This window comes from Misgurnus anguillicaudatus, chromosome 19, assembly GCF_027580225.2.
Source record: "Misgurnus anguillicaudatus chromosome 19, ASM2758022v2, whole genome shotgun sequence".
NCBI lineage: Eukaryota > Metazoa > Chordata > Actinopteri > Cypriniformes > Cobitidae > Misgurnus > Misgurnus anguillicaudatus.
The window spans coordinates 39549067-39572225 of record NC_073355.2 but is presented as its reverse complement, the minus strand read 5'-3'; the positions used below and the strand labels follow the sequence as shown (position 1 = coordinate 39572225).

The 23159-nt window shown below is 36.8% G+C and overlaps 2 protein-coding genes across 2 annotated transcripts in view; both read right to left on the bottom strand.

Annotated features, from left to right (window-relative positions):
- LOC141349278 (Fc receptor-like protein 5) overlaps nucleotides 1-23159 on the bottom strand; it is a 185980-nt gene that overhangs the window by 54687 nt on the left and 108134 nt on the right. The gene's annotated exons all lie outside the window — the stretch shown is intronic.
- LOC141351260 (Fc receptor-like protein 2) lies at nucleotides 473-22176 on the bottom strand. The gene is given in 10 exon segments (XM_073857909.1): nucleotides 473-583; nucleotides 651-928; nucleotides 2695-2973; nucleotides 3083-3250; nucleotides 3374-3511; nucleotides 6684-6952; nucleotides 7090-7357; nucleotides 10027-10293; nucleotides 16103-16138; nucleotides 22089-22176. Coding segments are annotated over 10 exon segments (1902 nt in total).

The window sequence follows — 23159 nt, the reverse complement described above, 5'->3', positions numbered from 1 at the left end:
AAAGTGTTTCCGTTATGTCTGTGTCATAAAATGCATACAATGTGTGTATTTTAATAATAAAAAAAATGAACGGAGAGAGACAGGTTGATTTCAATTTATTTTTCATAGCACTTTTCAATTCAATGCATATAATTTGAAAGACCCTTTATGAAGAAAAATGGCTGACAAATCTCTCAGTGAGCAAGCTAAGGGTGAAAATAATAAGTAAAATGAACAAAGATGTTTAAGTAGATGAAGAAGAAACATTAGAAAAATCTAAATCAAAGGATCTGTACAGACACAGAGGAGCATCGCTAATACAGTGAAATATAATACAAATTCAAGAGGCCACAACAAATTCAACACAACTCATCCATCATACAGACATTAATGTTAATTTATTCAGAAATAATCCAGACACACTGAGTAATAATGACAATATTAACTAATTTGTTACATTCAGTATAATAATAGATTATAATGACCCAATAAATCAAAGAGATGTTTCACCTCTCAATCTACAGTATTTGACAACCAGAACGACTGTCGATAACATATATGGACAAACTGTCAGCAGAAAAGTGAAAATCTTGAGACCAGACATCTGATAAACACCTGAAACAGAAACACATGTTATCATGCAGTATATCTGAACAAAACAAACAAATCACTTGAGATCATTTCTCTAGACTCTCACCTCTTACTGAGATCCAGCTCTTCGGAGACTCCCCTTTCTCTGGGTGTTTACAGTAGTAGAAACCCTCATGTGACTTTGAGACTGTAGGGATGATCATCATGTCTCCTGTAGTCTGATTCTGCACCACTGATCCATCTTTATAAAATTCAGCTCTCAGGTTAAATGGGGTTTTATCTCGATATAAACAGCGTAGAGTCAGAAGATCTCCTTCAGTCACAGGATGAACAGGACTGTCCAAAATCACATCAAAATCTACACAACAGAAGAAATGACTGATGATTAAAAATTATAAAATATATCAAGATGATTTTTATAATATTCTATCAGCAAGTTATATCTAGATGGTAAAGAAAAAAGTAAAATTCCATAAACTTAAAATGAAAGAGCATCTTTAACCAAAATATTATAGACGGTTTCAGCAGTAACAACATAAACAAGCGGCTGTCGCGGTCCGCAGTAACTTCCGGTAAACTCCGCTAATAAATAACAACAAAGTACTTTAAACGTAGTTTATTTATATAACAAGCAAAACAACAACACATAGATCACATAGAAAACATTTGTTATTTTTGACGAGGCATTTGTTCAAGAGATCAGTTTAGCAACTAGTTGGACCATTAAAAAAAACGAAACCGGAAGTAAGGTTCGGATCCAGACGTGTATCACGTGCGTCCGATGAAACCGTCTATAGAGACTTTAACACACCCTAGCAACCAGCAAGAAAACCATTGCAAGCAGTTGTGCCAATTGACCACAAAATACATGTTAAGTACACCAGGTAGTTAATAACAGAACTCACAAAGAATGCATTGCATGATATATATTAATAGGCTAGAATATATAGTGCGCGTAGTAAATATAAATAATACTTATTTGAGATGTTAGCTTAGCCGCTAACACATCTCTGACATGTGCAACATGTGTTTACCACTCAATGGTGGTCATGTGGAAAAGTGCAGTCAATGCATACCCTCTGTATTTAATAAAAGCATGTAATGTTTTCAAAATAAAATGCCCCAAAACAGATGGTAATAAAAACAAATAATAAAAAATGACAAAAATTATTTATAATCTGGTGTAACAACATATCCCTGCAACACTAACATAACCTGTGAGCATCCATTCACGTTGTAGCGGTATTTGACAATTAAGAGAGGCAGCTTTCCCCTGAGTGGGCGTGGTTTCATCTCTGGAAACAGACACGCCCCCAGTGTTTGAGAGCAGATAATTTAATAATCCTGTCTGTTTTTCCAAGCTTTTTTAATCATTCATATTTGTCTGGGTGGTTTATCAAATTTGTCTCTGGTGTCACAAACTGATAACACATTTAATATCGAACTTTACATGGACTTTAACTCTTTCCCCGACATTGACGAGATATCTCGTCAATTAAGAGAAAATGCTTCCCCGCCAATGACGAGATTTTCCGTATTTACGCAATACCGCTATTATCCACTAGGTGGCGCCCTTCCACAACTTTTTAAAACGAAAGTATTGCCCTATGACAAGCTGCTGCATGTCCGTGTCTGTTTTAAAGATCGCTCTGAATGGGATCTCTATGAAAAGTCCGTCACAAAAATTGAATTATCTCTGCTTTTTGCTCAAAATGTGGTGTTTTTGCAGAATCCTACCCATATTCAAAAGCTGATTACAAAATAACTACTAAAGGTAGGATGAAACGGTTTTTTTTTGTTTGAAAGCAGAGGGTCTGTTCTTTCATTTGGTATATTGTATGTTTATATATTTGAAGAAGAACATTTTCTGGAAGGCATTAAACTTTTGTGAAAATCATGAAAAACACTGGTGCTGGCTGGCAACTTTTTTAAAAAACGCTGGCGGTGAAAGAGTTAAGTTCTGCAGAAGTGAGTATATGCATTTATATTTAAAAAAAAATGTTTTATTTAATAGCCAATGATTATTGAAATGACTGAATTGTGTTTATGAATTTATTCTTTCTGCACTGATTGTAAAGATTTTTTGCCTCCTAAAAAATAAAAACAGACTAAATACAAACTCACAGTGTACTGAGATATTAATAGGATGAAGTTTCTCTCCAGATTCAGACTGACACCAGTACACTCCAGTATCAGATGTGTAGAGATATCTGATTGTACATGTAGATGTTGTTCCTGTAGATCTCCAGTCTGATGATGAACAAGGTTTCAGTTTGTCTGTGTATCTTCTCACTGTCCATCCAGTAGAGTTACTGTGATCCTCACAGCTCAGAGAGAGAGATTCAGATGAGAAGTGTTGAGATCTGTTGGGTCTGATGATCAGAGAGACTGAAGGAGAAACACCTGAGAAGAAAATAACAGAAAATTATCTTTATAAGACATAAATGAATAAATGAATGAAGACACAGAGTGTAAGAGATTGTTGTTGTGTAGTTGTGTGTGATGAACTCACCAGTGATCCACAGTGTTTGTGTGTTACTGTAATATGTGTGATAGACTGGATCTCCTCTCTCTGCTCTGCACATATAAACTCCTGTGTGCTTCACAGTCACTGAACTCACTGTGTAGATCCCTTTAGATCCTCCATTGCTGTTTATGAGCTCATAATCATATTTATTCACTGTATAGTCAAAATGTGATACACATGATTTAAATGAAATACTGAACATCTCATTTAACCCTTAACAATGTTCTGAATGAAACCAGTTGATGTATTTGTTATGAGATTGTTATCAGATATTACCTGAGTAAAGACTCTGTACAGTGAACCAGCTGAATGTCCAGCCTGTAGATGAATTTATAACCTCACACATCAGAGTCACTGAATCTCCTTCAGTCAACCACTGCTGTGGAGAAACACTTAAAACTGTCGGTCGTTTATCTGAAAGTGATCAATCTCTCATGAATAACATGTTACACTTCATCTCTTCACAGTAATAATGATGAACAAACATATAAACTCACCTGATGATACAGTCAGTGTAACAGCATCACTCATCTCAGTGTTGTGTTCACGTATCTTTCCTCTACAGGTGTATTTTCCACTGTTAGTGGATTGAATGTTGTTGATTTTACACTCTTGTGTGTTGCATTGTGTGATTATATTTCTGTTATTTGTCTTCTCTACAGTCCAGCTGTATGTCCACTCAGTGTCTTCTGTATCCTGTATGTCACATCTCAGAGTAACAGTTTCTCCTCTGAACAGCTGTGTGTCAGGATCAACACTCACTACAGGTTTAGGACTCTCTGTGCAAACACAATTCATTTATTTTACAATTAATTCATTATATCATCATATAAAATACTAAACAAAACACAAAATTAAACACTTGATTTGATTTATACAAACAATAACAGACCGTAGTCAGGGAAGAAGCAAAACTTTCTTAGGGCTGTAACGATTAACCGTGTAAATGCGCGTTTTCTCAATGAATGAATTTGAATGGCCCTGTCCCAAATGGCACACTCCGGACTTGTGGTCCTCCTCAGACTTCACACTTTGATGACATCACGTAGTCCAGAGTTTAGGGACCCTTGATGCGAGTCCACGTGGGTGCACCGGAGTTGTATTTTGGGACAGACTCGAACATCACACCGGAAATAGGTAGAGAATCGCTGAAGACCGCATCATGGGGGCAAAGGAGGGGCATATGAGCACACTTCAAAGCGTAAAAATGACAGATGGGACACCCTACGACCTCGTAGACTAAGTGAGAATGCGCAATTTAAGGCCACAAGACCGAAAGTCCACATGAAGTGCGCCATTTGGGACAGGGCCATTGAATTATGGTGAAATTCGGGCACATCCGAACGCCAGGGGGCGCTCTCGTGCAGAAACTCCCTTTGTGCCACAGAAGAAGTAGCTTTACAAATGCTATTCCAGGAAATGTCTACAGCAATATTTATATCATTGTTCTTCAAATTGTTTCAGGTATTTTCATGATAAGAAAGAATATTTTAAATGATTTGTTTAATGAGTATTACTTTTTAAATGCACATTATAAACGACTCCAACTCGAGATTAGATTGACAAGGACTTTTTGCATGAAACAAAGAATCGCAGCCTTGCGATTCAGAATCAATTTCAGACAGGCATTTTTAATGGGACACACGGTTGAATAGTTCCATCTCTATTCTCAATTGATAAAAATCTAGGTTGTGAAAATTAAACAATTATGTTTGTTTCAAACCTGCAAGAATTTCTCTCCTCTGTAGAAGCACAACGAATATCGATTTTGGGAAATTTTGGGATTAATAAAACTAAATAAGGAGCCTGTCAACATCCAGTGTCACAAAAGCAACGTATAACCATTAAATTATATGTAGCAGGATGACGTTTAGTCATTGGTTAACGTGTGGTAAAACCAGACCAATTGGATGTTGATTCAGAGGGTATAAAAGCCCTGAGAGGTTTCGGAGCGAGATGCGTCATCCAGTGGTACCGCCCTCTTGGCGGACGCGGATTTTATGAATGAATGGTAAGTGTTGGCTGCACGCGTAAATTTGTGTTTGTGTAAAGTTTTAATTTTGTTATACTTGTGCTAGGATAATGCTCGTTCCATCGGGTGTCTCATCACCGAGTATGTGATATGTGATGTTCGTAACCTTTTGGAATGAATTGGTATGTAGCCTTACCATCGTTTATTCCGGGTATTTGAGTATGTTATGTAGTAATTAAGTGTTCTGTGCCTGGCAGGTGACATGTAGCCTACGCCTTCACGGTGTCCGTAACCACATTGAATGGGACGAGTGTTAATCTGAGATGACTGCACTGCTGCCTTGCCTGGGTCTCATTTGCTCAAATTTGGTAGTTGGACGCTCACGAATCTGCGACAATGATATTGCTCTCCTTTAGGCTGCTATAGGGCTGAGGTGGGGTGCTGACAGCATTGACTGGGTGCTGACGGCCTTGACCACGTCATTTGATTACGGGACTGTGATCATGAAGGTCTGAAGTGACTGTTTTATCCACTGCTTTTAAAGTGCAGCCTTTCTCTCTGGTCGCTGGGAGCACGTGACCCAACTACCTTCAGCTGCCGCTTATGGTTGTTTGTCGGTTTATTAAATTGCCTTGATTATGGTTTTTTTTGTTTTTGTTTTATGTTTTAGTTATTAATGTCTGTCTTTTTGTATAAGTTTAATTGTTTTGATTGTATTTTGTTTGAAGTGGGATGCGTTGGCTGGGGATTGAAATTCACCAATTGCGGTTTGCTGTTTTGCAGTGCTTCACTAACTTTGCGGTATTGAGAGTGGGGTGTAAACAACAAAATCCCTGCCAGCAACTCTCACTTTAATTTTATTGTCTTTTTTTCCGTATGTGTTGTGAAGCTTAAATTGTGACTCTTGAGGGATGATGATTTTTTTACTCTATAAAATAAAGAATTTATATATTTTTCTATATTTGGGTTGTCCTTCTCGCCCCATCTTTGACAACGAACCTTCGTGCCTTATAGTTTAATTTCCCGGTATATTCCGGGTGGCGTAGTCGGAAATTAGTTTCATTTGTAACTCCCTTTTTGTATATCACATTGCCACATATAGTTTTGTCTTTCTTTTCAAGTCTTTCCAATTCTTCTAAAGCTATAATTCAACAATTTCTCATTTTGTGTAACAGGTACATAAGACAAATTTATAAAGATTTGAAATAACAGATCAAATGATGCCAAAAAATGTTTTATCAACCTATAACAGACTATCAGATTAAATATGAAGTCTACAGTGACTGAGATCCATGACCTTAAAATTCATGTTGTCTCTCGCTGTACTGATTCTTTATCTCACACTTCAGTCTCTCTACACTGATGTTTCTTTTTGCATTGGAAAGTTAAAGGTAGCTTCAGATATATTCAACTTTCAATACAGTTGTCGTTTAAATGTTTATATCTTATTTCATAATAATGACATTTTGCTGTACATGTTGTATAGGTCAGGTCCCTCTTGTAGAAGTAATTTTAACCCCAAGCATTTAACCTGTTAAACTACAGGTTGAAGTGAAGTTTGTAATGATGAGTTGAATATAACTGTATATTGAGAATGATAATAATCAGACTCACCTGATACTGTCAGTGTAAATGTATTACTGATGTGTGAGGATCTTGATCCTCTGGTCTCTGTTCCTCTACAGGTGTATTTACCTGCGTCAGACTCAGTAACAGATCTGATTGTGTAATACTGAAGTTTATTCTGCTGGATGTCTGAATCATCTTTATACCAGCTGTACTGCCAGCTGCTGACTCCTCCTCCATTGATGACACATGTGAGATAGACAGTTTCTCCTCTGAATACATGATCATCACCCCAAACAGACACTTCAGGTGTTGGTCTTTCTGTACAATGAAAATAATGTCAAAAATACTTATTGATTGCAAAACATGCTGTATCATATTATAGATTTTCCTCTGTAACTGTTCAAATGTTATCATGCTATTAAAACAAAGTGTAATATGTGAGTATAAATACTTACTCTGTACTGTCACGGTTATTGGTTCACTGTATTGTGTGTAAACATGAGGGTTTCCTCTTCCAGCTCTGCACTTGTACTCTCCTCCATCAGAGACCCGCACAGCTGTGATTGTTTTAGTTCCTGTAGTTTCAGTGAATTTAGTGTTTGATGGTGTGATAAAGAAAAACTCCCATCCAGTGGACTGATGAATCTCACAGGTCAGAGTAACTAAGTCTCCAATGAACACAGACGTCTGTGGCTGCACAGTCAGAGTTGGTGTTATATCTGTCAATATAAAATCAATGAGACTTGTCAAAGCAAGAATTTGTTACTGTAACTGGTACATCATGTTTAGTGTATTCATATATCACAGATAAATCAGAAAATTCATATGACCGACCAACCCTGTATCACGAAATTATGTAGTTACTTAAATTTTGGACTCTTTCTGTGACACTGTCACGTTTTTCCGCATTTAAACGTGACCGTGTCACACATTTCTGTTTACATCTCACAGTCACGTATTGGTTACTCAACTGCTTTTTTTCCTATTTTCAAACCATTGTCACTTCGGTTTAGGGTTAGATTTGGTGTTTGCATTAGGATGTCACTTAACTATTGGTTTATACTAGGGCTGTCAAAAGATTAATCGCGATTAATCGCATCCAAAATAAAAGTTTGTGTTTACATAACATATGAGTGTGTACTGTGTCTAAATATTATGTATATATAAATACCGACACATTCAGGTATATATTTAAGAAATATTTGCATTTAAATACTGTATATACATTTATATAATTTATATTATATATGAATATAAATATTTTATATATAAATATAATCAAATTTTCTTAAATATATACATAATTGGGTGTGTTTTTATATATGAATAATAATTATACACCGTACACACACATTTGTTATGTTAACACAAACTTTTATATTGGATGCGATTAATCGCGATTAATCTTTTGACAGCCCTAGTTTATACTTTATTTTTTGTTGAGTAACCAATATGTTACAGTGACACCTAAACAGTAACGCGTGGTACGGTCACGTTTAAACATGGAAAAACGTGTTAGTGTCATGGAAAAGAATAATACATTTACGTGACTATAGTTATGTAATTTCGTGATACTGGGTTGGACTGACAGATAAAAAAGTGGTTATCTTACGTCTGTGTGGATTATTTTTAATTGAAATATAAACATATTCAAAATTATATTCAAAATATTGAGGGAATTTTTGCTTTCTTTAAAAATTGGCATTATTTAAGATATGTAAATCTAAGTTTCGGATAATGTTTAAATACATTTTTATATAAATAGTCTTACTGTACATAGTTTGCCAAATTCAAACAAAAACACTGAATGTTGAACCCCCTGTAATAACAGTAATTGCCCCTTGTTCAGTGTCCAATAAAATAATTTTCATTGTGATCTCAGAGCAAAGTGTATTATGTGAGTGTAAATACTTACTTTTTACTGTCAATGTTACTGGTTCACTGTATTGTGTGAAAACCTGAGGGTTTCCTTTGTTTCTGGCTATGCACATGTACTCTCCTCCATCAGAGATTTTTACAGATTTGATTGTTTTAGTTCCCGTAGTTTCAGTGGAATCATGTTGTGGAGATCTTCTGAAGATAAACACCCATCCAGTGGACTGATAAATCTCACAGGTCAGAGTAACTGTGTCTCCAATGAACACAGATGTCTGTGGCTGCACAGTCAGAGTTGGTTTTATTTCTGTCAATATAAAATCAATGAGACTTGTCAATGTTTTTTTAACAAGAATTTGTTACTGTAACTGGTACATCATGTTTAGTGTATTCATATATCACAGATAAATCAGAAAATTCATATGACCGACCAACCCTGTATCACGAAATTATGTAGTTACTTAAATTTTGGACTCTTTCTGTGACACTGTCACGTTTTTCCGCATTTAAACGTGACCGTGTCACACATTTCTGTTTACATCTCACAGTCATGTATTGGTTACTCAACTGCTTTTTTTCCTATTTTCAAACCATTGTCACTTCGGTTTAGGGTTAGATTTGGTGTTTGCATTAGGATGTCACTTAACTATTGGTTTATACTAGGGCTGTCAAAAGATTAATCGCGATTAATCGCATCCAAAATAAAAGTTTGTGTTTACATAACATATGAGTGTGTACTGTGTCTAAATATTATGTATATATAAATACCGACACATTCAGGTATATATTTAAGAAATATTTGCATTTAAATACTGTATATACATTTATATAATTTATATTATATATGAATATAAATATTTTATATATAAATATAATCAATTTTTCTTAAATATATACATAATTGGGTGTGTTTTTATATATGAATAATAATTATACACCGTACACACACATTTGTTATGTTAACACAAACTTTTATTTTGGATGCGATTAATCGCGATTAATCTTTTGACAGCCCTAGTTTATACTTTATTTTTTGTTGAGTAACCAATATGTTACAGTGACACCTAAACAGTAACGCGTGGTACAGTCACGTTTAAACATGGAAAAACGTGTTAGTGTCACGGAAAAGAATAATACATTTACGTGACTATAGTTATGTAATTTCGTGATACTGGGTTGGACTGACAGATAAAAAAAGTGGTTATCTTACGTCTGTGTGGATTATTTTTAATTGAAATATAAACATATTAAAAATTATATTCAAAATATTGAGGGAATTTTTGCTTTCTTTAAAAATTGGCATTATTTAAGATATGTAAATCTAAGTTTCGGATAATGTTTAAATACATTTTTATATAAATAGTCTTACTGTACATAGTTTGCCCAATTCAAACAAAAACACTGAATGTTGAACCCCCTGTAATAACAGTAATTGCCCCTTGTTCAGTGTCCTATAAAATAATTTTCATTGTGATATCAGAGCAAACTGTATAATGTGAGTACAAATACTTACCATGTACTGTCAATGTTACTGGTTCACTGTATTGTGTGAAAACCTGAGGGTTTCCTTTGTTTCTGGCTATGCACATGTACTCTCCTCCATCAGAGATTTTTACAGATGTGATTGTTTTAGTTCCTGTAGGTTCAGTGGAATCATGTTGTGGAGATCTTCTGAAGATAAACTCCCATCCAGTGGACTGATGAATCTCACAGATCAGAGTAACTTTGTCTCCAATGAACACAGACGTCTGTGGCTTCACAGTCAGAGTTGGTGTTATATCTGTCAATATAACATCATTGAGAGCTTTGAAGGTTTTTCAAGAAGACCTTGCTGTAACTGGTAACAATGAGCAATGTTAACAATCTTATAGCAATGTTCAAATCTTAACAATTACAATAAGAAACTTTTGTCATTTTTGTATTGATTAAGAGTTGTTGTCTTCTGAAATCCCCATAGGGGTTGGACGTCATCTCTTTAACTCTATCATTTCTGTCCAACTGCTCTGAAAAACTCACATTTGTACAGGCAACAAGGAGACACAAAGGGCTGTCACAGATAAAGAAATGTGGCATTATTTAATACTCCGTTTGAAAATGTGATCAAACAGCAATACAGTATTATGAGATATAACTGCACATCTCTTTCATCAATTGTGAAAAGCGCTATATAAATAAATTGAATCTCCCTCCATAGTTTCTCACTTCAAGGACTTTGCTCTTCTAAGTCAATAGGACACATGGATGAGATTTAAATTCACCTGAAGTTAAGGAAATTTGGCAAACGCTTTAGATTACTGGAAAATTGCTGTAAATAATTTTCTGTTTCGTTCAGGGATTGATTTATTTTTTGATAAGACATAAATATATCGCAGGGAGCTGCGGGGATTACTTTTGTGTTGCATCTGTATTTTAAACTTTCTGAAACAATGTCACCTGAGGATTTTAGAGACATCAAGGACCACAGTTTCAGCCAAAACGCTTCTTTATTGTTCTACTGAAGCAATGTCACATATGTATTGATTGTCGGGTGAGATAAATTAACAGTAATTTTACAAAATGTACAAGTGGACTAACTAACCCTTTGTAAAATATTAATGCATATGTGGCTCTTATGATTAAAACACTGATATGTTGTTGCTCAAGGGCGGCTTCAGTTGTGTGTCAAACAGCTTAGGTAACACACTGAGTTTCTTTTGTTGTGCACTGCGTCTAATAACTCTTTAACATCAAGACATTTAATGCTTTATTTTCTTATTCATGCTTGTTTTAGTGTTTCTCAGTAGGGTGTTCAGAGAACTTTAAGTGGTTTTTCTTTCTTTTTTTTTGAGGGGGGGTGTAAAATTAAAAATGTAGGAATTCGTTACTCTGTCACAACCCCCATTTCTGCATTCCTGTGCTCACTGATAGTTATTAACACTTTTGGTAAAGTTGTTAAAGGTACAGTAAGGGGTTGAAGGTCGTCTCCTGATTGGTCAGTTTTTATAGTAAAACATGCCCAAAATAGCCCCTTATCCTTTCTTAGACTCACCTCATTATTTATTCATTTAAATACAACAGCCAATGGCAAGTCTCCAGCAGCATTTAATATGTTTGTTTTAGACGTAGTTCTGTTTATTAAAATTAGAATATGCAGTTTGGTTGTGGCATACTATATAGTAGATATAAATGATATAAGATGGTTATACAGTAAATATACAGTATTGTAACAGCTGAGCATCGCGTGCAGTTTTTAAATCAAATTTTAGTGGTTTTGTCATCGTCTTTCATCAGGTCATTCAGCTCGCGTTTGAGAAAAACTTCACACGCAACAATCTACAGACTTTTAAGTTCAAGAGGAGCTTTCACTCCGCAAGGTCATCGTAAGGTAAAACGTTGTATTTTATAATGTTGCGTTGTATTATAATCAGGGTTCTAAATTAACTTTTTTGACCACCAGCCAAAGTGGCTGGTAACTTTCTAAAGTTACTAGCCAATCAGCATTTCCACTAGCCAAATTTTTTCCGGTGAAAATAAGAGAAATTATGAGTGCTACTGAATGCAACAATGATTCGTTTTTTCTTTCGCGTGCATGCGACAATCCTGACAAAACATGACAACATTTTTGTGATGAAACGTAAGCTTTCTTCATTTCTCTGTTGATAGACATAAAGCCTAACTGGGGCACAGGCCCCCCATTTTTTGCTGACTTTTTTGAAAGCCTGCTGTGTTCTATACAATGTCCTTTGCTTAACCCACTATTCTACAGTGCAACAGGTACTGCGAAAGATAAATATGTATTTAAAAATATTTAAGTATAATCTTCATCATACCTAACATTATTAACATGTTTGGAGGCATAAATGGCATAAAATGTTTGGTAATGTCTACATTATACAATGATAGCAATGATTAATAACTTATTTTTACAAGAATATTTTAAGAAACCAGACTTTTTATGACTGCTATACTAAATAATCTCAGTCACAGTTACTGCTAACTGTTTATGTAGTGTCCTAGAGTTAAATATTAGTAAACAAAATATTAATTTCATATCTGTAGATACAGAACAGTATAACACATACATCTGTTGATTTTCTCAGCAACAATGCAATTCTATAGACTTGACAAAAGGTTTTCCTGAGATTTTTCGTCTAATATTTGAGAACTGACTGAGTGTGGATGTAGTTTGTCTTACCTCCCTTAAACCCATCTCTCCTTTCTGCTTCCTTTTCCCTGCTTCGCACAAAACATTTCTGACGTCCATCTACAGAAGCCAATAATGATCGAGTCAAAATAAGATTATCATTATTATTTAGAAACTTAGTTCTCGTCGTGTTTTCATAATTACTCATTCGCGTGGCGTCCCCTTTTGGATGCAGTTGCGCGCGCGGATGAACGCAAAGACGCGCGTGGACATGGATACATGCGTGCACGCGTCAGTGCGACTGCTTTGTCGCTTTACAAGCGTACATTGGGTAAATACATTGCATATAGATCTGAATATACTAGTTAACTGCTAAAATTTAAACTTCAGATTTACACCTGGGCACAAAAGATTTACACTGGGGCACGTGCCTCAGTAAAGGGGTATGGCGACACCGCTGTCTTTTAGTCTATCCTCCCTGCTCTGCCCGTTCATTCTCCTTCTTCCTTTTGTTTTCTGGTAGACGCTCCATTCTTTTCCATAGTGTCTCGCGCTGGTTTCGCTGCAAACTGCGCGCAGCCAATTGCCGTATGAAACATTACGGCACAGTGTTTATGGGAAATGTAGGAAGTACTGCCAGAGGGATAAATGACCGAGAACGGAGCTTTATGTATCATGCTTGCAATGCCTCATGCATCACCGGCCAAACTGGCTGGTAAGTTTTTATTAATACCCGCCAAAATGAATTTTAACCCGCATTTGGCGGGTTGGCGGGTGTTAATTTAGAACCCTGATTATAATACAGTATCTAATTTGCTGTGTTATGAACAAAGCAGTGAGATTTATCTTTGGTCTCGTTGCAAATCACACTTAACAGTATTTTAGGGCTTGTGCTTTTGTCTGGTGCTGTTATAGGCAAACAGGATACCATGTGACGAATTTGTCATGCATGTCAAGTTGCTTATGATGTTTCAAAATATATTATTTAAAGCGTTGTGCTTTGTTGTGATATTTGAGGTTGCTGCAGCAGCATGATAGGGTCAGGAATAGGGAATGTGGAGTTGACGTCACGCGGTGTTGCATTATGTGTAATCCGCCATATTTGCAGGCACACGTCCTATCCCGCTGTATTTGAGTTCATGTGTTGGAGGTTGTTTTTGTATTTTCTGTCGAGATTTTAATAAACTTCGATATGTTCGGTCAGTACTGCTCGATCAGGCAGGTCACGCGATCGTTCAGGGATGAAACTGAACAACGGAATACGTTTTTCCAGCTTTTATTCGTGGAAAAAACAAAGGAAGCCGGTGCAGGAGCTGACGAAAAGACGCCGGATCGCGTGGTTTGCCTGCTGCAATCAGGAGAAAAACGTTTACTTTTCAAAAAAAAATCCCTGCATCAGCGAGAGTGTGTTCGCTGCATTTTCAGTCATTCAGTAATTTGTGATTAATAAAAGCAGAACCACTTAAATTGTCTTATTTTTATGCCAACACTGTCAAACTAACTTGCAAATGTAAGTTATTGATTCATTCATTCATTCATTTCTGATCACCCTAAACACATGAGTTATAAAAATAAATATTTAGACAATTTTGACGATTGTAACACATATTTTTTTATTAAATGCAACTGCTCAAACCCACTGCTTGTGACTTTAAATAACAACGATAGCTAAATATTTAGCATTTTGTTTGTTTTAATAACTTGGCCAAAACAGAAGTGCCATCTTTTGAACATGTGTTGATTCATCGCACAGAATACAACGGAGAAATTATTTTATAGAATCATTAAGATACGTTGGTATTAACACATTGTCAGTAAATAGCTGGGTTGCCAACCGACTCCAAAAGAAGAAGTGTCACCTTACTATAAGCTTGAAGGGATTTATAGCTCTTAAACTCCTGCAAAGTGTAAATAAAGTCCTGCAAAAACAAGGCAATTGACCAGATATGTAAGCGGAGGTCCGTAATCCAGTCTTGGGCTGCTAAATCATATGGATCTATGTTGTTTATTTGTCCAAATAAAGTTTTTTGGCAGTAGCATTTAGTTTCTCCCGATAGGGTCCCTTCTCTTTTTCTTTCAACTTTTCGATTTGTTCCGTTCTTCTTCAATTTTACCTAGTTTTAGCTTAACATGCCCACAATTAAATGGCATAGCGGTCGGCGGTGCCTCTAAACATGGCGCCCACGTCCCATAATGCAACACTGCGGTGACGTACATTAACATTCCCTATTATTGAAAATATAGCTTATCATCACATATCACATTGAAAATGCATTATTTTAAATGAAGAAAATGTTTGAGAAGTGGAAATAAAGTTCCTAACAAGTGTTTATTTAGAATAAAGGCATATGTTGGGTAGGGTAGGTATAAGAATGGCTTTAATTTATCTATAAGTGAAATAGTAGATTATATGCAGTGTAAACATTAATAAAATATAGCTTTGTATTCATATCACCTGCGTGCCTGATTTCATTAACTGTGACTAAATGTGTCAAACTAGTGTAATCATTATAACATTATAAATCATTAATCTAATTGCATCTACTTTTAAAATGTGAACGTGCAAAATGACATATAAATGGCTTTTTATTATAAGACATATGTAAAATAATATTGGATTGAAACATCCATAATTTTAGTGTATGAATCATTTTAGTCGAGAAATGGCTGCCCACCCAAAAATCCTGACTGCCCCCCCAGTCCAGCAAGCCTAGTACCGGGCCTGAGGACGTTTATGTTGTAATAATGTACAGGGAGACTTCAGATATAAAAACAGAGACTAGTAAAGTGATGTTTTATCATTAAAATCTGATCGCGTCCATTGATTTAGTAGAATGTTTGGGTATACCAACATGGCGGCGCGGTGGCTTCACAGTTGTGACGTCATGCGCAATCCAGTCATTTATATAGATCAGTGGTTTATACCAAAGATTTATAATGTAACCTGACCCTAACTGTAACTGCTTACAGAAGAATATGGGCAGCGTCTGAAAGTTTAGGCAGTTGACTTATTCACTTAGTCACTTATTCACTTTTGACAATGATTGTGAATAAACGCACCTAGTTTTTATTTGAATGATAATAATAATAATAGCAATAATAACAACAATAAAATGTATTTGATGGCCTGATTCTATTAAAGATTTGCGCAAAACGTTGGCGATATTTACTAAATGTATTATATATATATTATATAATTTTAGTAAAAATATTATGAAATAACAGTGTTTCCATTAACCAATGTTATGCCACTAAAACATTTTTTTCTCACTGTAAGTCATTTCAAAATCCATGCTGAAAATCCATGTTTGACTTCTTATAACACTGCGCAGACCAATAGCAGATGACATCAAAATAATGCAAAAACATTGCAATAATTGTAATTATTTTTATACAGCATAATACAAATTACAAAACAAACTAAATCAATCAAACACATATTTTAAATTTAAATAAATTGATTCACCTTCAGTTTGTTGAGAGTGAATGTTTGAAATCAGCACTGTAAAAAAAGACAAAGAGAAAAACTTTATTTCAGGCTAAAGCTACTAGGGGTGGTGGTGTAGCTATGTAGGATCATCTGCAATGTATTGTTGCTCCTGTTGCTCTGTTTAAGTCAGTTCCTAAACAATTTGAACTGGTACTAAACTGGTACTAAAGCTTAGGCTTTCAGCTACGTTCTCTCTCTCTCTCTCTCTCTCTCTCTCTCTCTCTCTCTCTCTCTCTCTCTCTCTCTCTCTCTCTCTCTCTCTCTCTCTCTCTCTCTCTCGAGTGCATGCTGGGAGTGAGTGTGCTGAGCGTGGTGAGTGTGAGTGGTTAAGCCGTCTGTGGCTGGTAAGAGTGCATTTTCTAACTTTTCCCTTTGTGCTTTGGTTGTATATTTTTTATTGTTTTATTTTGAGGTTGATAGTGTTTATTTAGTTTACTTTGGGAGGTCTGCTTCCAGCCTTCTGCTGGGAAGCATGACGACACCAAACACTTTGCGTTTCGAGAATTTAACTCGGCGTCACTGAGTTAAAATAGACTCAAACGCTAGTGTGGAGGATGTGTGTTTGGCTGTAGGAGACGTGGTGTGTCACGAAAATATCGTGTCAGCATCGCGTATGAATAGTGTGATTGTGCTTTTTTTAAGTTCCATTGAGAAGGCAAATGAAATCGTGCAAAATGGCGTTGTAATCAAGGGTTCACTCACGCCGGTGTTCCCCTTAAGCACTCCTGCCAAGAAAATAATACTTTCAAATGTCCCCCCTTTTGTGAGAGACGACGTTATCGTGCAGCAATTGTCTAGATATGGAAAAATTGTCTCTCCCATAAGGAAAATTCCGCTCGGTTGCAAATCGCCTTTAGTGAAACATCTCGTATCATTCAGGAGACAGGTGTTCATGATTTTGATGAATGGTGAGGATGAACTTGACCTAGTTTTCAAATTCAAGATAGATAGCTTTGACTATACTGTTTTTGCCTCATCTGATACGACAATGAAATGTTTTGGTTGTGGTAAAATCGGGCATCTTATTCGCAACTGTTCTGATAAAAATAAAAACCCAGAGCAGACTGATATAGTTACAGTGTGGAGCGCTGGTAATGAAAGCAGCGCATCCGCGGTTGCTTCGCTAGAGGTTGAAACGAGTGAAGCCGCGAATGCACAGGCAGACGAGCCGGTTGCGGGAACGAGCTGTGCGGATAAGCGGGTGTTTGGTCCTTTGTTTGATGTAGTTGCTGTGGTAGAGCCCGTAGTGACAGATGCCGCGGATGCAGTGAGTAAGACTGTATCTTGCGCACCAACAGGACAAGATAGAGACAGTGTAGGGGAGGATTTGACTTTGCCTGCTTGTAACTTGGATATGGAGGTTGATCCAACCTTTAAAATCCCAGTTAAAAGGAAAAAAAGTCGAAACGATAAAAACAGCAAACAAGTTAAGAAATGTGATGGTGAGGATGAGAGTATAGCTTCAGATGATAAAGATTCTGATTCTGGTGCTTCTGTGTGTTCTGAGCTCTCTGTTTGCTCTCAAAACGAAAATGTAAATGCTTTGTATAAAGCTGAAGACGTTAGTCGTTTTCTCCAAGAGACAAAGGGACTAAAAGGTGTACAGATTGAGGATTATTTTCCTAATCTTGTGCAGTTTGTAAAGGACACAAGATTTTTGATGAAAGAAGGGGCCTTTACTGATCTTGAAGTGTTCCGTCTAAGGAAGTTTGTCAATAAGGTTAAAAAACAAATTCTAGATGAAAATAATGTTATGGCTTAAATCCCTAAGCCTAAGTCTTCTGTTTTATTTTCATTTTTTTATTTTTTTATTTTTGATCACATGCATAAGCTTCAGCTTCCTTACTAATTTATTGGAGAACTTAAAAAATACTATGAGTCAGATAAAAATTGGAACGCTTAACTTAAATGGAGCTAGAGATGTCCGTAAAAGGATGATGTTGTATGAGTTTATAAGTCAGAAGTCTGCTGACATAATGTTTCTACAGGAAACACACAGTGACAAAATAAATGAAGTAGACTGGAAAAGAGAATGGGGAGGTCAACTTTTTCTTAGTCATAAATCCTCTATTAGTGGAGGCGTTGCAATTTTATTTTCCAAAAATCTGACTCCAGTTTCTTATGAATTTGAGGAAATCGAAAAAGGTCGTTTTTTAAAAGTTACAGCTAAGTTTAAAAAAATTGTTATGTTTTTTTTTTTTTATATTTATGCTCCCTGTAATGGAGTGGAAAGAGCTTTGTTCTTAAACTTGGTTAATACCACCCTGAAAAGCCTAAATCCAGATGATTTTTTAGTTTTAGGTGGAGATTTTAACTGCACCGAGAACGATAAAAAAGACAGAAACCATCTAGAACCACACGTTGCATCTCAAAAGGTTTTAAAGCAATTAGTTCAAAACTTTTGATCTTTGTGATATCTGGAGAAATATGTTTAAAACAACAAGACAATATACCTGGGTTCATTGCAATGATAATTTATTGTCTTTGGCACGTCTTGATCCTTTTTATTGCTTCAGGCACCAGGTTAATATTTTTAAAACTTGTACAATTATTCCAGTAGGATTTTCAGACCATAGTGCAGTTTTTTGTTCTGTATTAGTAAACAACGTGAAGTCAAGCAGCGCCTACTGGCATTTTAATACTTCTCTGAATGATGACAAAAATTTTAAAGACTCTTTTATTTTTTTGTGGGATGTACTCAAACAACAAAAGCATTTATATATCTCTTTACAACAGTGGTGGGACTGCGGAAAAATACAAATTAAGAGCTTTTGCCAGCAGTACACTATTAATGTCACAAGAGAAATAACTCGATCATTACACACCTTAGAGACTGAGATAGCTAGTTCGCTCTCACTTTAAGAATGTTTCACAAATGGACGCACCTTCTAAATTCTTCTTTGGCCTGGAGAAGAAAAATAGTCAAAACAGAATAATTAATTCATTGGTTTCTGATACAGGGCAGGAATTAACTAAGACCACCGAGATAAGAGAAGTTGCTGTACAATTTTATAAAGAACTATATACGGCTGAATTGACTGATGAAAAGATATTGGCTGCTAGCAGCTTTTTTGAAGGCCTGCCAAAGCTTGATGAAGAGAGTAATGATTTTTTAAAACTACCCTTAACAGTAGACAAACTCCGCATAGCCTTGATGAGTATGGAGAACGGAAAATCTCCTGGAATGGACGGGCTACCCATTGAATTTTACAAAACTTTCTGGTATATTCTAGGAGATGATCTTTTAGCGGTGTTTAATGAAAGCTTGATCAAAGGGTTTCTTCCACTTAGTTGCAGAAGGGCAGTTATCACTCTATTGCCCAAAAAGGGTTATTTACAAAACATTAAAAACTGGAGGCCCGTCTCTCTGTTGTGTACAGAATATAAAATACTGTCCAAAGCCTTGGCAACAAGATTGAGAAAAGTAGTAGGAGAGGTAATACACCACGATCAGACTTATTGCATACCAAACAGATCAATTTTTGATAACATTACTCTACTCAGAGATGTGTTGGAAGTCTCAAAACTGTTCGGTGTTAACATTGGTATAATCGATCTCGATCAAGAGAAGGCCTTTGATCGGGTTGAACACCTTTATTTGTGGCATACTTTACAAGCTTTTGGGTTCAATCGCAGTTTTATAGATTTGATACGAATGATGTACTGTGAAATTGAAAGTGTGATCAAAATAAATGGTCCTTGTGTAGCCCCTTTAAAGCACAGAGAGGGGTCAGACAGGGTTGTTTTTTATTTATCCGCTTACGCTGATGATGTTATTGTTTTTATAAATGATAGCAATGATGTTCAAAAGTTACAACAAACTGTCAATGACTTTAAAGCTATTTCATCAGCTACTGTAAATTGGAAAAAAAGTGATGCCCTATTGACTGGAAATTGGGAGGGAGGAAATCCCGATCTACCAGGAGGCCTTTTATGGCAAAGAGATGGTTTAAAATATCTTGGTGTTTTATAGGCAAGGACTCTTTCATACAGAAGAACTGGGAAGGAATGGCGGATAAAGTGATAGGTCGTTTAAAAAAAAGAAATGGCTGCTTCCCCAGCTGTCTTTCAGAGGACGCACACTTATTATCAATAATCTTGCGGCTTCCTCCCTGTGGCATAGACTTGCATGTGTTGACCCTCCTGTTGGTTTTTTATCAAAAATTCAAGCAGAACTGGTGAACTTTTTTTGGGACCATCTACATTGGATCCCTCAAAGTGTCCTGTTTTTGGCCAAAGAAGATGGAGGCCAAGGCCTATTGCATTTGGCAAGTAGATGTGCTGCTTTTCGCCTTCAGTTTTTGCAGAAATTTCTGCTGGGATCTGAAAAACTGGTATGGAGACCACTGGCTCAGTGCATTTTACGCAGAGTAAGTGGACTTGGTCTGGACTCTGTTTTGGTTTTAATGGACTTTAAAGAGCTTGATCTTAAAAAAGTTCCTGTTTTCTACTGAAGTCTCTTTAAAATATGGAGCCTGTTTGAACACCAATGGATGGAACCATCAATGTCCTTGTACTGGCTTCTTGAGGAGCCCATTGTGTGTGGGTCGCGTCTTGATGTTTCTGGTGAAGATCTACCAGGCCTTAAGGATTTGATGTATAGAAGTGGATTTTCACAGTTGAAACACATTATAAACATTGCAGGACCTGATTTTAAAGACGTAGAAATGGTTTCTGACTTTTTAAAAGTAAGGTCTCTACGATTTACTAAACGGTTTCTGGACAAACTGTATTGGGCCTTGAGTGCACAAGAAAGAACTTTACTCGAGGAATACAGCAAGAAATGTATAACTCCAGACTGTGAAGACTATTTTCCAGATAAGTATCACACCTGATTTTACCTCTTTAAACTTCACCAACCCCTTGTTGAAGAAGGAATGTGATGAGCAGATTGATTTCTTTGCAGCAGGAGGAAAAGTATTGTACAGAAGTATTGTGAAAGTGACAAACATTAAATGGTTGAAAAACAGAAGTGACAATGTATGGAGAGATACACTAGGGATCACTGATTCGACAAAACCTGTGTGGAATGTTCTTTACAAACCTCCATTATCTAAAAGGGCAGGAGATCTTCAATGGAGGATACTCAATGGAGCCATAGCAGTTAATTCTTTTGTGGCAATGTTGAACCCAAATGTAAGTGAAAACTGCCCCTTTTGCAATGTAAGGGAGACTGTGTATCATTGCTTTATGTTTTGTAACAGACTTTCTTCCTTGTTCGCCCTTTTAGAGTTTCTTTCTGAATCATTTGGGGTGTGTTTTACAAACCAGGATTTTATCCTTGGCTGTAGGTACACTATGAAGGAAAAAATCAAATGTCAGTTGCTCAATTTTATTGTTGGTACTGCAAAACTAGCCATTTATGTAACTAGGAGAAACAAAATTGAACAGAAAGGTGATCAAGAACTTCTACCCGTTTTTAAAAGATTGTTAAAATCACGACTCGTAATTGAGTTTAATTTTTATAAACCAATGAGCACACTGAATGTTTTTGAACTTGAGTGGTGCTTGGACAATGTGTTGTGTTCATTGTCTAATAATGATGAACTTGATATCTCTGAAGCATTGATGTGATGATGTTTTTTCTTTTATTTATTTTGTATTGTATTACATTTCACTTAAAAGTATATGAGTTGAGTTTGTGAACGACTTTTTTGAAGATTTTTGTAATAAAAGGTTGTTAAAATTCAATTCTCTCTCTCTCTCTCTCTCTCTCTCTCTCTCTCTCTCTCTCTCTCTCTCTCTCTCTCTGTAGCTGTTTGTAATAGAGCACTTTGCTGCCTGATTGTTTGCTGCCTGCCTTGACCTCTTGCCTGTTTATGTTGATTACTCTTTTGGATTGCCCTTAATTGGATTTGTTTGCCTGCCCATTGTGGATTTCACTAATAAACCTCTTTTACACATGGATTCAACTCATTTGCTTTGTTTAGAGCACCCCACGTTACAGAATAATCAGCCTAACCATAATCCAGTGGAGGTGTGTAATTTCCAGCCCGCAGCATTAATCCAGTGTTTGCTTTGCTTGGACTACGCCAGAACATTCCACCCATTGAGGATTATGTCAAGGACTTCCTAGATCTGAGCTATCAGGTACATTATGATGATGACATGCTTAAAAACATTTTTATAATGCACTGAATAGACATTTACGCCTGCTTATGCCTTGTGATACTTCAACCTGGTCCATAGAGAAATACATAGACTTTGCTCTCTTGTGAGTGGTTCTCCCTTCACCGTGGGAGCTGTATATGAGGAACACTACAGCTCAACCACAACCACCTCACAAAAGCCATGCCTGTTTTGCCCAAGCCTGTTCAAGCCATGCCTGGCTCTAAGATGGCCGCCACCATGCCTGTCTCTCAGATTGCCGCCACCATGCCTGTCTCTCAGATGGCTACCACCATGCCTGCACCTGTTAGCCAAAGAGCCATCACCACCACCACCACACCTGTCTTGAAGAGGGCTGTTGTTACCCCTACACCTGTTATCAAGATGGCCTTCATACCTGCACTCGAGCCACTTCACAAGATGGCTGTCACACCTGAGCCACTTCACAAAATGGCTACCTCACCTACAAACCTTGTTCATGTCAAGACCCGGCTACTGATGTCAAGTCTGCTGGATAACCAGATGGTGTCAGTACAGACGTCTAGGATCTCATGTCAGTACCTGGACGCATGAAGGAGGCAGAAGACACAGAGGATGACATCGAGGTGCCAAAACTCCCACACCTGCCTCACGACCCTGGTCTATTCCTGCCCATGACCCAGTTCCATGACGGCCCCATGACCCAGTTTCATGCCTGCCCCATGACCCAGTTCCATGACGGCCCCATGACCCAGTTTCATGCCTGCCCCATGACCCAGTTCGCTGCCTGACCCATGACCCAGTTCCATGCCTGCCCCATGACCCAGGTCCAAGCCTGCCCCATGACCCTGGACCATGCCTGCCCCATGACCCTGGCTTTGCAGCAGTACATGACTGGAACAAACCACAAAATACTCTGAAACTTACGTCTCTGATTCCAATCTCC